This window comes from Macaca mulatta, chromosome 13, assembly GCF_049350105.2.
Source record: "Macaca mulatta isolate MMU2019108-1 chromosome 13, T2T-MMU8v2.0, whole genome shotgun sequence".
Classification (NCBI taxonomy): domain Eukaryota; kingdom Metazoa; phylum Chordata; class Mammalia; order Primates; family Cercopithecidae; genus Macaca; species Macaca mulatta.
Window position 1 is genome coordinate 87,016,648 of NC_133418.1, and position 14,696 is coordinate 87,031,343.

Consider the following 14,696-nt stretch of genomic DNA (forward strand, 5'->3'; position numbering starts at 1 on the left):
TTAAAGATGCAAAACCACTAAAAAGCAAACCACTAAAACAACCACTAAAAAGTAAAAAAAAAAATCCAAGGTGATACATAATAAGCCAATAATAGAGATAAAAATAGAACACTAAAGATACTCGCTTGGTCCAAAAGAAGGCAGGAGAAGGAGAAAAAAGAACAGATGGGCAAATAGAAAACAAATAGAAGAGAAATTATGCCATTATTAAGTGGGCAAATGGTGCCAAAAGATCAAGAAATAACAGTTTTTGTTTGCAAACAGAAAAGACCCCATAAAAAGAAAAGAAAAAGTGATGAAGTAGACATACAGAAAACTGCATAGCAATCGACTTGAGAAGGCAAAGGAGGTGGACTCTACTGTACAAGTACAGGAGTTGACCTTTGATGGGAACATAAACCATTCATTCATAGTCATAAAAGGCAGATTATGTGAGCAGAGATTTAGGTAGGTGGGTAGATGCAGTGCTGGGAGGTTATGCAAGCTCTCTTTGATGGCTTTATTGTTCTAAGTGAGATAGGAAGCAAAGTAAATAGCTGGGAGTGAGAATTGGGGAAGAAATATCAGTAAGATGAAAATTCTGAATTAGGTTGTATACCCGAAATTCACCATCCTCGGCTATATATCCTATGATTCCACATATTCTATCAAGCATTGTTTCTTACACTTTAAATGGCCAACTAAATGTAATGTTTCAAATGCTTCCTTGGTGGTCTAATGGTTAGGATTTCTGGGCTCGCAAATGCCCTATGGAAGAGGGTCTGAGAGAACAAGCAGCCATAATCTATTTCTGAAAAACCTGCTTAAAAGAATGTCTTTGGATTCCTATTTTACTGGATTATATGCCTGGAACACAGAAAGTATCCTGTTTGGATGCTCTACACTTCATTACAGGGCTAAGTGTCAATGAGAAGGACTGACTTTAAAATAATCTTCCAGAAATTACCTCAGGTGTTAGTAAACATTATATCCAAGAGATTTAAGAATCCCTTATTTTAAACCAAAGATTCCAGAGAAAGCCTTGGTACTTAATCTGGCCTGCTTTACCTCACAGAAATTTGCCTGGAATTAACTTGAAAAATTTTTTTCACCTAATTGGTAAAACTGGAAACTGTAAGTCTAACCATCTGCCCACTCCCAGCTCATCCAGGAGACATGCCAGCAGCAGATTCCAATCAATTTGTAACTTCAGCTGAAATTGTAGCTAATTATTGCTAGATGTGTAAATGTATTCCTACAAAAAAAATTATATCATGAAACTAAATTATCTTGAAAGCTTATTGCAAAAAGATAAGAAAAATCACTCTATGCCTATTAATTACAATTGCCTTCCAGCTAATAATCACACATCAAGTTTAATCATCTTTATTTTTGTCAATAGAATTATTAAGGCAGGATGTCCATTCGCTGATATAGAGGTCTATTAAAGGGAATCTTCCTATCGTGTTTGCTTTCTTTTGCCCATATCTTGGACTTTTACATTAATATAGCCTAGTTTGAAAATATTTTCATTTAATAAGCAAATAAGCAGAAGTAAAAATCTATCTAGGAAGGAGAACTTATTCTTGAGACAGGACCAGGTTTCAGCAGTCATATTTTGGTTGGCCCTTTCTTTAGGAACTGCACCAATTCCAAATCATGTCTTCCATGCAGGACCTATTCTTATTTTGCAGATAAGTGAACTGAGGCACACAGGTGTCAAGTCACTTACCCAGTGATCATCCAATTAGGAAGTGAAAACTGTCACCTTTCTTAACTCTTGACACCCTGTTCTTAACTCTTGGATGCACCCACAACATGTGGGAGATTTGGAAAGCATCAACAAGGAGGTGGGAAGGAGAGTGTTGACTTAGCAAAGATGCTCAGAGCTGAAATATTATTTCAGAACCACGAAAATTAACTAGAAAAAAATAGAATCAATGGAGCGGATATGTTTTAAACAAACACAATTAAAGACTAATAGTTCAAGCTATGTTTGAGTTTTATAAGAGTATAAAACAAATGTGCTTCCACACAGATAATTTGAAAAATGACACATTAAAAATAATGTACAAAATACATCAGAATACTTGCTTGCCTTCAGAATAATTTCAAAGGTTGTATGAAGTCATTTACATAGCTTTTTTTTTTTTTTTTTTTTGAGAGTCTCGCTCTGTCACCTAGGCTGGAGTGCAGTGGTACAATCACTGCTCACTGTAGCCTTGACCGCTTGGGCTCAAGTAATCCTCCTGCCTCAGCCTCCCTAGTAGCTAGGACCACAAGCATGGGCAACCACGCCCGGCTAATTTTTACATTATTTGTAGAGAGTGAGTCTCCCTTTGTTGCTAGACTGGTCTCGAACTCCTGGGCCCAAGCAATCCTGCCTGCACCTCTCAAAGTGCTGAGATAAGCAGCATGGACCACCACCTCCAGCCTTGTTAGCTTTCATACTTCTATGTTAATAGTATGCACTTGTAGTATAAAAATATAGTAATTAAAAACTTTACCAAACGGATTTTAGAACTCTAATATTTTAATAATCAGATGCAAAGTATTATGTTACACTGCAATTTGTAAGGTGCTAGTAAATAACAATGGAAAATGACATTTTAATATAGATTATGGCACTTAATGTGTAAAATTAAAGGTTAACAGAGATGAGAATCAAGTATTCTAAAATGGCATCAAAATGTTGACTCTAGAGTATGAAATGTTTTCCGAAGAAATGTCTGAAGAAACATTTCATTTCCATGTTCTAGTTTTAATTTTTAGATGTAGAAATTATGATTTACTAAATTAATTATAATGCTTTCACCATAAATCTAGCATATATATTCATTTACTTCATCAGCAGACCCTTATAAAATGCATAACTAATAAACTCCGGGAAGTTATGAAAAATTTTGCAAGGATAAAGATACATTACAAAAAAGCCCAAGGTTTAAGTTTCCTAAGAGAATTGCACTGAGACTTGAACTAGTGATCAGATTTCCTACAGTGTCCCGGAAAACCTGGTACTTTCAAAGTGAATTCTATTGTTCATTTCATCAGGTTTTCATGGTTTTTTTTTTGTATTTTATAATTTATTTTAAATTCAGGGCTCCCAGGTGTTTGGCTTATTCCCCAATGTTGGCAGCACTGATAATCTGGCCTTCGTTTTTGCGCGAAATAGGCACAGACCAAGTCTGAGAGCAAAGAAACCCCACACAAAAACAAAATGCTTGCGCAAGGCTGAAAGGTTAAGATCCAAGATGCCGAAGCGACAGCCCAGCAAGTGTCTCTGGTGAAATTCTTTGCGGTTTGCAGGGACCAGCCGGGCCGAGGCACCAAACTGCCTGTTCCCCACGCACCCCACAAGGGGCAGCGTGCGAGGAAACACCGGCGACCTCCGGGGCTAGGGCTTCCGTGGCGCAGGGTCAGCGAGGGATACACCCGGGTAGCCACTACGGTCCGCAGCTCCAGCCCCGGGAACGCAGAGCAGCCCTCACTGGCAGACTCAAGCTTCTGCAGGGACACACCGACCCGGAAGTGCAGTCGTCCCCACCGCAAGTACTTCCGCTTCCCTCCGTAAGTCCCCGGCCCGGTCCGGCCCCCACCGGCTGAGCCGCCCCCTCCCAGACTGCGCACGCACCTGTGTTCAGTGCTCCGAACTTTCAGCGGTCGGAGAGCGGAGACTAGGACCTGCTGGCGGGCAGTGGCGGGCGGACAGTAGTCCCGGAGTCCGCGGGTCCTAAGGTCCCGCGCTGCGGCCGTCGCGTCCTGACCCAGATAGCGGAGGCGCCGGGGGAGGAGCCCGCGGCCGCTCGGCCCGCCGCTCCTGCCCCCTCTCGCGGTGGGTTCAACTCTACCGGGACCGGCGCTGGGTGCACCTTTTGCAGAATAAAATTGCACACCGCTGGGCGCTTGGCTCGCGCCGGACAGTGTGTCTCGGCGGTCGCCTCCCTTCGAAGCCAGTCGGGCCCTTTTCCGCCGCCTGGACTCTGGGCCTCCGCGCTAGCCCCAGCGGGTTCCCTTTCGCGTAGCTGCCACTCTGCACGCCCACCCCCAGCTCGCTTCGTTCCGGCTCCCAAATCCACTCCCTCTCCCCTAGATTAACCCTTTTTCTGTGCCGTTTCTAGGCACAACCTTGCACTTTACTCCGCACGACTGAGTCAAAGGCAGACGCCTTGCACTAATTACTGATATCCGCAGCCCCGTGTTCATAGCTTTAACTCACATTTTCTTTTAATGAGAATTTTGCCAGCCTCTTCCTTCTCCCCGCCAGAGTTGCCTTTAGATGAAATCCCCTATTTTTTCAGATGCCTGACATTTAAGGTTTTACCCAGCTTTTTGTGGTTTGTATAATGAAACTCACTCTACTAAATACACCCTTAAAAACTGGGCCGGGCGCAGTGGGTCACACCTGTAATCCCAGCACTTTGGGAGGCTGAGGCAGGCGGATCACCTGAGGTCAGGAGTTCGAGACCAGCATGGCCAACATGGCGAAACCCCTATCTCTACTAAGAATACAAAAAATTAGCCGGGCGTGATGGTGGACGCCTGTAATCGCAGCTACTCGGGAGACTGAGGCAGGAGAATCTTGAACCCGGAGGCGGAGGTTGCAGTGAGGCGAGATCCTGCCACTGCACTCCAGCCTGGGTGATAGAGCGTTCCCCACCCCCCCAAAAAAAAGCAGTACATACACCCCTTCTGTACTGTCCTCACCTTGAGTATTACTGCCTTAAGCCTAGGTTTGCATAACAATCTCTAAACTTCCCACCAATATATTGAGCAGAATTAAAAATGGGTACACTCTTTCTTAAAACAGCAACAACAGACAACACCCATAAAGCTATGAAGAATCCAGAAGGCTTCTTTTGCAATCCATATGCTACTGCTTACGGATAGGGATTCAGGGATTCTATAGGCTCTTTAAAATGCTTTCTTGAGCTTCAAGCAAGCCGCATTGAAGAATAAGTAAGCCTGGCCATGGTCATTTTATTAAAAGTAATTTGTAGCCTGGCGCAGTGGCTCACGGCTGTAATCCCAGCACTTTGAGAGGCCGAGGCGGATGGATCACTTGAGGCCAGGAGTTCGTGACCAGTCTGGCCAATATGATGAAACACCATCTCTACTAAAAATAGAAAAATTAGCCGGGTGTGGTGGCACACTTCTGTAGTCCCAGCGGCTCGGGAGGTTAAGGCATGAGAATCGCTTGAACCTCAGAGGCAGAAGTTGCAGTGAGCTGAGATCGGGCCACTGCTCAACAGCCTGGGACAGAATGAGACTCTGTCTCAAAAAACAACAAAAAAAAACCTAAGTTGAATTTGGGAAAAGAGCAGACTAATCTTTAATCTCTCAGATTCGAAACTAGTAAGATACAAACCCACTTTCACTCCTATTTATTATGGTTTGCAGCAACCTTGCGATGTAATACTAGCTTCATTTCACTAGAATACAATATGATATAAACCGATCATGCAAAAAAAATTTCTCTTTTAGCAAGATTTAGATACCAAAGAAACTTGACTGTCTCTTCACTAATACTTAAAAGGAGCTTTTTAGTATTTAAAACAAAATTTAAGCTTTTCCAGGAGCCCACTGATTTTTCACTGCTGCATCCCCAGCACATAACACGGAAGAGGCTTGCAATACAAATGTGACGTCTGGACTGTGACCAAGGCCTTACCAGTCGATTCCAAGAGGAAGATGGCAGCTGATACTGACTTGATCTTCAAGTTCAGGACATAGACTGTGTCACACTTGCTCCTTTCCAATACCTTTGTTTCTATTCCTTGACCAGTAAAAATTATCTGAAAGGTAGAAACTCAGGGACAGTGACAACCATTGACCTTGGCAAAGCTGAAACTAAATAGCAAAGACAGGCACCATCTTTACCAGGTACTGTTGCAGGGATGACATTAAAAAGAAGAAATGATTCCCCTCACCACTACTAGGAACGTTCAGTCTAAAAGGAATAGCTGAAGGAAAAACTAGAACACACTAAGAATCTCAGAGTTACTGTTATTCATCAGAACCAGTACAGCATTGCAATCATTTGGGAGGAGTGGGTACAGACCCTTCACGATTTGCCCCAACCTACTTTTCCAGCTTTTCTCCACGACTTCCACCAGACATCATTCTACACTTCAGCTCTAGCTAAGCTAGATCGTCTCCTCCACAAGCTATATCCTTTCTATCCTGTTCCTTGTGCCTGGAATGTCCTGCTGCTTGCCACCCATCCAAAACTAATTCATCCACTTCAACCTCGTTCCCTTGAGAAGGTATACACTCTCTCCTTCCCCATAAGGAGTATTCATCCATGCCCCATCAAAACTTAAGGAAGGACCAGGAGTTTAAATGAATACAAAACACCTCCCTGCTAGCTTACAGCAGACCTCTGTCATGTACGCTATATAATTACTGCTTGCCAGTGACTGTGTTTGTGAGGCTGTGAACATCTTCAAGGATCGTAGCATTTATCTTTGTATCTTGAGAACCTGGCATGGTACACACCCTCTATATGAGATAACTATTTGAAAAAAAAAATTTGAAAGTAATATGTACATGTGAGGGAAAAACATGAGGAAATGTATAGTCCTTCATTATAGTAATTTGAGACAGGTGTGTCTTTTTTTTTTTTTTTTTTTTTTTTTTAGGTTTTATTTGAGTGGTTTTATTTCCAGGAAGCAACTGAATGGCAAAGTTCGTTTTAACCCTGTAACAGTTACCAATATGCTATATAACTGTTCAGTGTTCTAGTTCCTTGTTGTTAAGTATTTCCAAATCTTATTAAACTTACACTCTGAATTTCTTTATTTGTAAACTTAGGGCTGAGCTGCAGATATAATTAGCACCATATACAATCCCCAACCCCCACTTCAAAACAGCAGAATCAACGTTCTTCATTTACAGGCTGGTTTTAAGGAAGTATTTTAAGGAAGGGGTTAAGGAAATATTTTACTGCAAATAGCTGGGGAAAAAATTTTAAAATTAAGAACACCCTAACCATTAAGAGAGGGAGAAGTGCACAGGCAAAGAGCAGGAGCGGAGGAAGAAGTCTGCCAGGTGTAACTGAAGCTGTAAGTTCCCCGAATCATTTGTAAATGAGGAGGAGCAAAGGGCAGCAGCAACAGCAACAGCAAGACCATTTATTGAGTCTTCTACACAGTTTTCAAGCTTCGTTCTTCGTATGAATTATCTTATTCCATTTTCCCAACAATCTAATGAAGTAAATAACATACAGGTGAGGAAACTTGTCCCAGGCCATGTAGTCAGTTTTAGAGACAATAATCAAACTTAGCTTTGTCTGAGAGCCTTTTCTCTTAACCTAGCCCAGCTTGGACCCCCAGACCCTGCCTTTGATAGAACACTTGAAGGGGCTCTTCATAGCACCATTTACAAAAACATCATAGCCCTTTTAATGTGATATTACATCGTTTGTATCCCCCACTTCAGTTATTTAGGGTTCAGCTTTCACTGCTTCCATTAGAGAAGAAACTGAATTCTCAAAACTGATCATTTACCCCACTGGGAGTTTTCTGCAGTTTACCACAACCTCTAATCCACAGAGTATAAAATTATTTTGTCTTCATGATATTCAGGTTAGGCTAGGAATGGAATTTGGGGAAAATAGGAATATAGTACTATGTCTGATGTAGTTTTTAAAAAAATTAGGCAGTCTCTAGAACACAGGAAAATTACAAAAAAACATTTCTGAAAAGAAACTAACTTGGACTTTCTAAGGGAAAAATGTTTTCTCTGAAAAAAGCATTAGGATAAACTTATTAAATATTTCCATAGACTGATTAGTGCAACAAATTATTAATCACTTAAATCCAATAAAATGGTTGGCCTAATGGGTGAACAAATTAAAAATGATATTTTAAAAAGATACGTATGAAAGAAAAATTAACAAGAATATTTATGTTATACTACTTAGCAGTTCAATGTTGAATCAATTTATTAAAAATATACATAACTCATTAGGATATAGATTTCTTATTAGAAAGTTTCTATTTCATTAGAAACATTAAGTTTTTGTTCCATGAAAAAAGTCATTTTCAGAAAGGCATGTACTAACCTTGCTCAGTGGTTTTCAGCAGTATTTCAGTGACGATTCAAGAAAAGAATGACGTTTCTTTAGAAATTATGGAAGATTTTTTAAGTCTCATTCCTCCACTAATTTTCCATGGCCTTTGCAAATAAAGCACAGCCTTGGATACAATCTAAAGTGGAACTTGACAGATTCAGAGGAAAGAGTGGTTTTGCCCCTCCCTCTGCGTTCTTTCTTCATCCTGGGAGACGATGTTCAGGGAGACTCTTGACAATATATACATCAACTTCACAAGCTAAGGTCAGTTTCACTGGGGCTAATTAAAAACAAAGGTGAATGTTCATCATCATCAGACAAAATGTTGTTAACATATGTACAAAAAGTTAAAATAACTGGATGTGCCTAATTACATATCGTAATTGGAAAAAATATTTCATTTTGGATTTGGGTGGTAAGTCAATTTTAGACAATATTCTGCTGGGAAAAATTGGGGTTAGCAGTTTTCCAGACTTACTGTCTTCAGACTATACCAAGAAAAGTGATTTCCCTTTAGGAGCAGATCCTTTTCAAGAAATTGTTCAGTAGACAGAGCCCCTGGGTATACAAATAAATAAATAGAATCTACTCTCATATATTGCAATAGAGACACATTAATTAACCAACCATTGTTAGAACTTTTTGAATTTTATAAAAATTATACTTCTATCATTATTAAGACACATATTTGGACTCCCAGAGAAGACAGTCTAGAAAAAGTTGAAAACTGAAACACTACTGTAGTGATTTTAGAAGAAAGCCTGACTAAAGAGAGTAACGAACCCATGTGTATTGTGATCCAAAATAATTTTAATTGGATTGTTTGGAACATGGGACATATCATGAAAATTATGCTAGAAATGGTGGTTAATTTCTGTGAGAAACCCATAAAACCCTTTATACCCTATGTGATAACATACCGTATGGTTTGGCACTGACTTCAGATTTAGACCTGCTGATGTCAGGAAATCATTTATCTGTTGCTATGGCCTTGGCTGCTTCCGCTTACAAAACAAAAAACTGAACTTGTCCCTGCCAACTGCTGCAGCTGATAACTGTCCAATGTCAAATGATCAGAAAATCCCCACCCTCCAGCTCTGACCTCCACTTACCAGCTAGTGCAAAAAGAATCCTTCTTACCACCAGCCACAGGCTCTGCCAGGCTTCCAGCAAGAAGAGAATGACCCATTCCACCACAGCACTCTTTGACTTTCTCACACGAGACAAAGCAACCCTTAAGAAACAACTTCTTTAAAGAAATAACAACAACAAAAAAAAGACAATTCCGACAGTAATAACTTCACATTTATTTCTCCTAGTATCATAAACCCCCCATTTCTCAAACAAAAGGGTGCTGAGAGGAACCTTTCTTTGAGACATAATGAGCAGCCAGTCACTCATTGTACAAGAAGCATAACTCAAGGAGTATGTGTATTTAATAAATGAAAGACTGTTAATAAACTAATTTGAATAATTCAGATATTTACCTACAGAAATGCACTAAGATTACAGAGTGACATTACAAAAGCTCAAAATATTTTCATAAAATATTAAACAGTGAGAATCCACATTAGACATCGAGGCGCTTTGGGTATTTTCCTTCGCTAAATCTGTGCGATTATGAGATGCGGTCGTAAATAGGTAGCATTATTTTCTCCCCTTTTAAAGAAGTAGAAACTGTAAAGATCTTTCATCAAGATAATACATTGTTAACATGGCTTAGGTGAAAGCTTCAAAGGCATCTAACATCCAAATGAAAAATAAAAACTTCAGTTGATTCAAACACTTTAAAATACTTCGGTACCACCAATTATCCTTCCTAAAAGAAACTTCCACTAACCCTGGCTCCCCTCTCAGGCTAGCACTTCCTTATTTAACAACCTCCACTAGGAAATACCTGCAGTGTCCTCTCACAGGCTTCACTTCCTGACTTCTGTCCCATATACCAACCTACTGCAGAAACCATCAAAACTTCTCTTTCCTAGGAGGGCAAAGGTCTCCTGGTTTCTCTTTTGATGTCTTTGGAACAGGGTTTCTCAACTTCAGTACTATTGATTTTTTGGACAGAGAATTCTTTGTTGTAGGGAGAATTCTACATTGTAAGATGTTTAGCAACGTCTCTGGCCTCTGCCAACTAATTTATGTTAACATGTAATTTCACGGCATCTAAGCCCTTAATTAACACTAAACAGCACAAACACAGGTACATTCTTCTAGAGATTTAAAAAATGCTTCTATAGGCTTGTTAGGCAATGCCCCAGTATTGAAAGACTATCCTGTGAGATCTTAATCTCTAGATTTTGAATAATTTTTCTTAAAAGCATGGGCCATGTCTTAGTCATTTTTCTACCCTTAGTACATAATATTCAGTAATGCATATCTTGAATGAATGGATTTATGGATAAATAAAAATATCCAGATATCTGAATTCTTCACTTTTAACCAGAAGTTTTGGGAAGTTTTCTGTATGTGATCAGCCTATGTGATTGCTAGTTCTTTTTTTTAAAATTGGCTAATGCCAAGTAAGATAGCTTACAGAGGAGAAAGACCTCTGTAAGTTTGGTTGGGAGCATGGAATTGTAGAGAAACTGAGAAAGGAGAAATGAAGTTTCCAAAAATACTTGGAAACTTTTTACTTTACCTTGGAGACCTAAATTTTGTCTAAAGATATTTCTGTTTTTCAAATTAGCTCTTCTTGTCAGAATTTACTATCTAATGTTTTGCATTATTTCTAAGTATGCGTATGCCTTAAAATGTTTGTGTCACTGGTTTTGTTTTGCAAGGCCTATTAAATCTCTTATGCAGTATTCATAATTAAGATTGCAGAATGAAAGATGGAGGGGTTATGTGCATATAAACTGACTGAATTATTGTCCATCAATCTGTCAGAGATGTTTGAACAAGAGTGACTCCATCTTGAATAGGGGCTGGGTAAAATAAGGCTGAGACCTACTGGGCTGGATTCCCAGGAGTTTAGGCATTCTTACTCACAGGATGAGATAGGAGGTCACCACAAGATACAAGTCACAAAGACCTTGCTGACAAAACAAGTTGCGGTAAAGAAGCCAACCAAATCCCACCAAAACCAAGATGGTGATGAGAGTGACCTCTGATAGTCCTCCCTGCTCATTATATGCTAATTATAATGCAATAGCATGTTAAAAGACACTCCCACCAGTGCCATGGCAGTTTACAAATGTCATGGTAATGTCAGGAAGTTACCCTATATGGTCTAAAAAGGGGAAGAACCCTCTGTTCTGAGAATTGCCCACCTCCTCCCCAGAAAACTTATGAATAATCCGCCCCTTGTTTAGCATATAATCAAGAAATAATTATAAGTATCCTTGGTGGAGCAACCCCACTGCTCTGCCTATAGAGTACCCATTCTTTATTCCTTTACTTTCCTAATAAACTTGCTTGCACTGTATGGACTTATCTGGAATTCTTTCTTGTGCACAATCCAAGAACCTCTCTTGAGGTCTGGATCCAGACCCCTTTCTAGTAACAAATTCATTCATTCAAGATATGCAGATTCTCTGACCACCAAACCTTTGGATTCTTAGTCTGAGATGGGGCCCAGGAAATTTCAGTTTAAAAGAGTATTCTGAGTTGATGTTGCAAGGACCATCCTTTGGAAAACGTTGCATGTAGCAGTATAGATGATCTTCTGATTTCTAAAGAGCAAATGAGATGAGGCAGCATCATTCTTGAGGAACCACTGTTGAAATCTGTTCTTCATTTACTCATTCATTCATTTTTGGTGTTTTATGCAAAACAAAGTTCAAAAACCATGTTGAAAGCATCCAAATGAAATTGTGGTTTTGGAACTTTATTAGCCATTCTTGCAACTTTTCCTGCCAAAGAGAGGGAGAGCAGTAAGAAAAGAGATTCATTTTAGCATGATAGGAAACTGTCCCTGCTTTTCTCAGACCTCTTTGAGTAAGAGCATTCTTGGCTCTGGGTCCTGTTTGACATCTCTAAGAGCTCACATGTTCTAGCAAGACTTGGTAGCCTGCATGAGGCCATGATTATGAGCAACTCATACTCTTAAAAACTTGGCCAACAGGTTTATTGTTATAATCCAGATTAATCATTTGTGTCACAATTTTTCTGTACTTGCCAAATTCCTTTTTCCCCAGAAGTTAGTTCTCAGGATGTGTATGTCCAGGGGACATAATCAAAGGTTTGATACATGAAGTATGAGAATGCTTTCTGCCTCCTCTATCAGACATAACAATTGCATTCATGAGGCACTTGCAGTGCTCACAGTGCTTTCATGTGCTTGTGCTTGTCACCTCAACCTCTGAGGTAGGCAGAGCACATATTTTCATTCCCATTTTGCAGAGAAGGAAAGAGAATCTCAGTGGTTATGTAATGTGTGACTTGTCCGGGTCACACACTGCATTGAAGCTCAGAGCTCTTTGCTTACGATTTTCTCATCTTCCCTGCGCAAGCCTAGTTGCTAGTGTGTATTTCCAGTGCTCGAGATGGCAAGATTAGGTTTACACAGTGAATGCACAAAAAGGTAAGAAAGTGCTAGTGCTAATTAATTTTTGATGTGCAAAAAAACACAAGTTTTGAGTTTCTCCATGTACATCATTTAGAAGAAAATAAAAATATTAATGAAGAAAAATGATACCCCTTATTAATAAATGACTAACAAAACAACTAATTACTTGTAGAGATGCTGAGTTCTTTTGAAATATATTCCAAGTTTTGACCTTAAACAAACACTGATAAAGCACTTTCATTATCTTCACTTGGCATTGATTTCAGGTTTCAGATTATTTCCAGTGGTTTTCTGGAAAACGCAGTGTATTCACCTCTTTGCTGTCATGTTCTGTAGTGTGTTTGCAAATTCACGAACTTGGAATTAGAACCTAAGAAGGTCACTTAGATTTTCAAAGACCTTCGTATGACATCTGAAGTATTTCTAGTGTTCTACAAATAAAGTGAGAGGCCTTGTAGGGTGTGGCTGTGCTTGTGACCTTTGTTAGTACAACTTGGAAGAAAACCCACCACACTTGTACCCAGGTAGAATAAACATTTACACTTTCAAATGACAGCTTAAAATAACTGGCAAGGAAAATTTGAGTTTGCAAGTTCAAAGCCCTTGAGCAATTGGAAATTTACTTTTCTTTTTTTTTTTTTGAGACGGAGTCCCGCGCTGTGTCACCCAGGCTGGAGTGCAGTGGCGCGATCTCGGCTCACTGCAAGCTCCGCCTCCCAGGTTCACGCCATTCTCCTGCCTCAGCGTCCGAGTAGCTGGGACTACAGGCGCCCGCCACCTCGCCCGGCTAGTTTTTTGTATTTTTAGTAGAGACGGGGTTTCACCATGTTAGCCAGGATGGTCTCGATCTCCTCACCTCGTGATCCACCCGCCTCGGCCTCCCAAAGTGCTGGGATTACAGGCTTGAGCCACCGCGCCCGGCCTGGAAATTTACTTTTCAAAATATAGTGTCGATTTCGAATAATTGTTGTCACAAAAAGTCAGAGCCTCTTGAAGCATATCTCAAACATAAAAGAATAATAAAATTTGGCAGCTTTTGAACTTACATCATAACCAGTTAAAATAAGATAGGTCCACATTAGTTCTAGGAATCACTGAGAAACCATACTTAAGATTTCAATTCAAAGGGAACAGGCTCTTTGTACTTGTTGTTTATCCAGAACACTAGGACATGGTTTTAGGCACTTTTTAGACTGACTTTCTGAGATCATCTACTAGTAGATCATTGAAGTAAATCACATGGGGAATGATTATTGAGAATTGTAGTAGAAAAAAAGAAAAGCATGGAGATTGAAAATCTAGTTGGAGATGGGAGTCACAAAAAATAGTACAGAGGCTGTCCATCCTTGTCTATATGTATGTTTATAGTATCTAAATAACTGTGATAAGTGAGTCGTTTATTTGTTCTGCCATTGTACTATGCAAAACCCATCAAGGTTGGGCATGGTGGCTCACGCCTGTAATCCCAGCACTTTGGGAGGCCGAGGCAGGTGTATCACGAGGTCAGGAGTTCAAGACCAGCCTGGCCAAGATGATGAAACCCCATCTCTACTAAAAATACAAAAATTAGCTGGGTATGGTGGTGGGCACCTGTAATCCTAGCTACTCGGGAGGCTGAGGCAGAGAATTGCTTGAACCTAGGAGGCAGAGGTTGCAGCGAGCCAAGATCACGCCACTGCACTCCAGCCTGGGCCACAGGCAGACTCCATCTCAAAAAATAAAATAAAATAAAATTTTTAAAAAGCCATCTAAAAACACTGCAAACAGGGTGTCAGAGAAACCTGTATCAGAAGCAGAACTAGAATTGGAGACAAGTCACTGAAGGGATCTTATTGAAAGGATGGTACTGAGCAGATAGAGGAAAAGAGAGTAGGGATCCTGAACCCCCAGAAAGAGCAAAGATGCTAAAGGAGATCATTCTTGTTTTTCCTGGGATTGATGATGCGGCCCTTAGCTGAAAACAAGAACTGCTAAATAACCAGCCTGGAAGTTGAAAGAACACCACCTACTTCCCTATGGCCTTGTGGAGAGGGGTCATCTCAGCAACTGCCAGCAGCCCCTTCCCTGATAACACACACTCCAACTTGGTTCTCAGGTCTGTGCGGCAAGAAATAACCCCCTAGAAGAGGGCAGTGC

The 14,696-nt window shown here is 40.2% G+C and overlaps 1 protein-coding gene across 10 annotated transcripts in view; it reads right to left on the minus strand.

Moving 5' to 3' along the window:
* The window catches only part of RMDN2 (regulator of microtubule dynamics 2), an 86,216-nt gene extending 78,021 nt beyond the window's left edge, over positions 1–8,195 (minus strand). For 3 of the 10 annotated variants that reach the window (XM_077959714.1, XM_001109038.5, XM_077959707.1), the window contains exon 1: positions 3,611–3,749. Coding sequence is in view for 4 of the 10 variants with exons in the window: in XM_077959713.1 (XP_077815839.1) it covers positions 1,712–1,722 (11 nt within the window). In the remaining 6 variants the exon portion in view is untranslated. The other 7 variants (XM_077959713.1, XM_015112124.3, XM_077959708.1 and 4 more) reach the window with 6 other exon arrangements.
* Between the last annotated feature and the right edge of the window lie 6,501 nt (positions 8,196–14,696).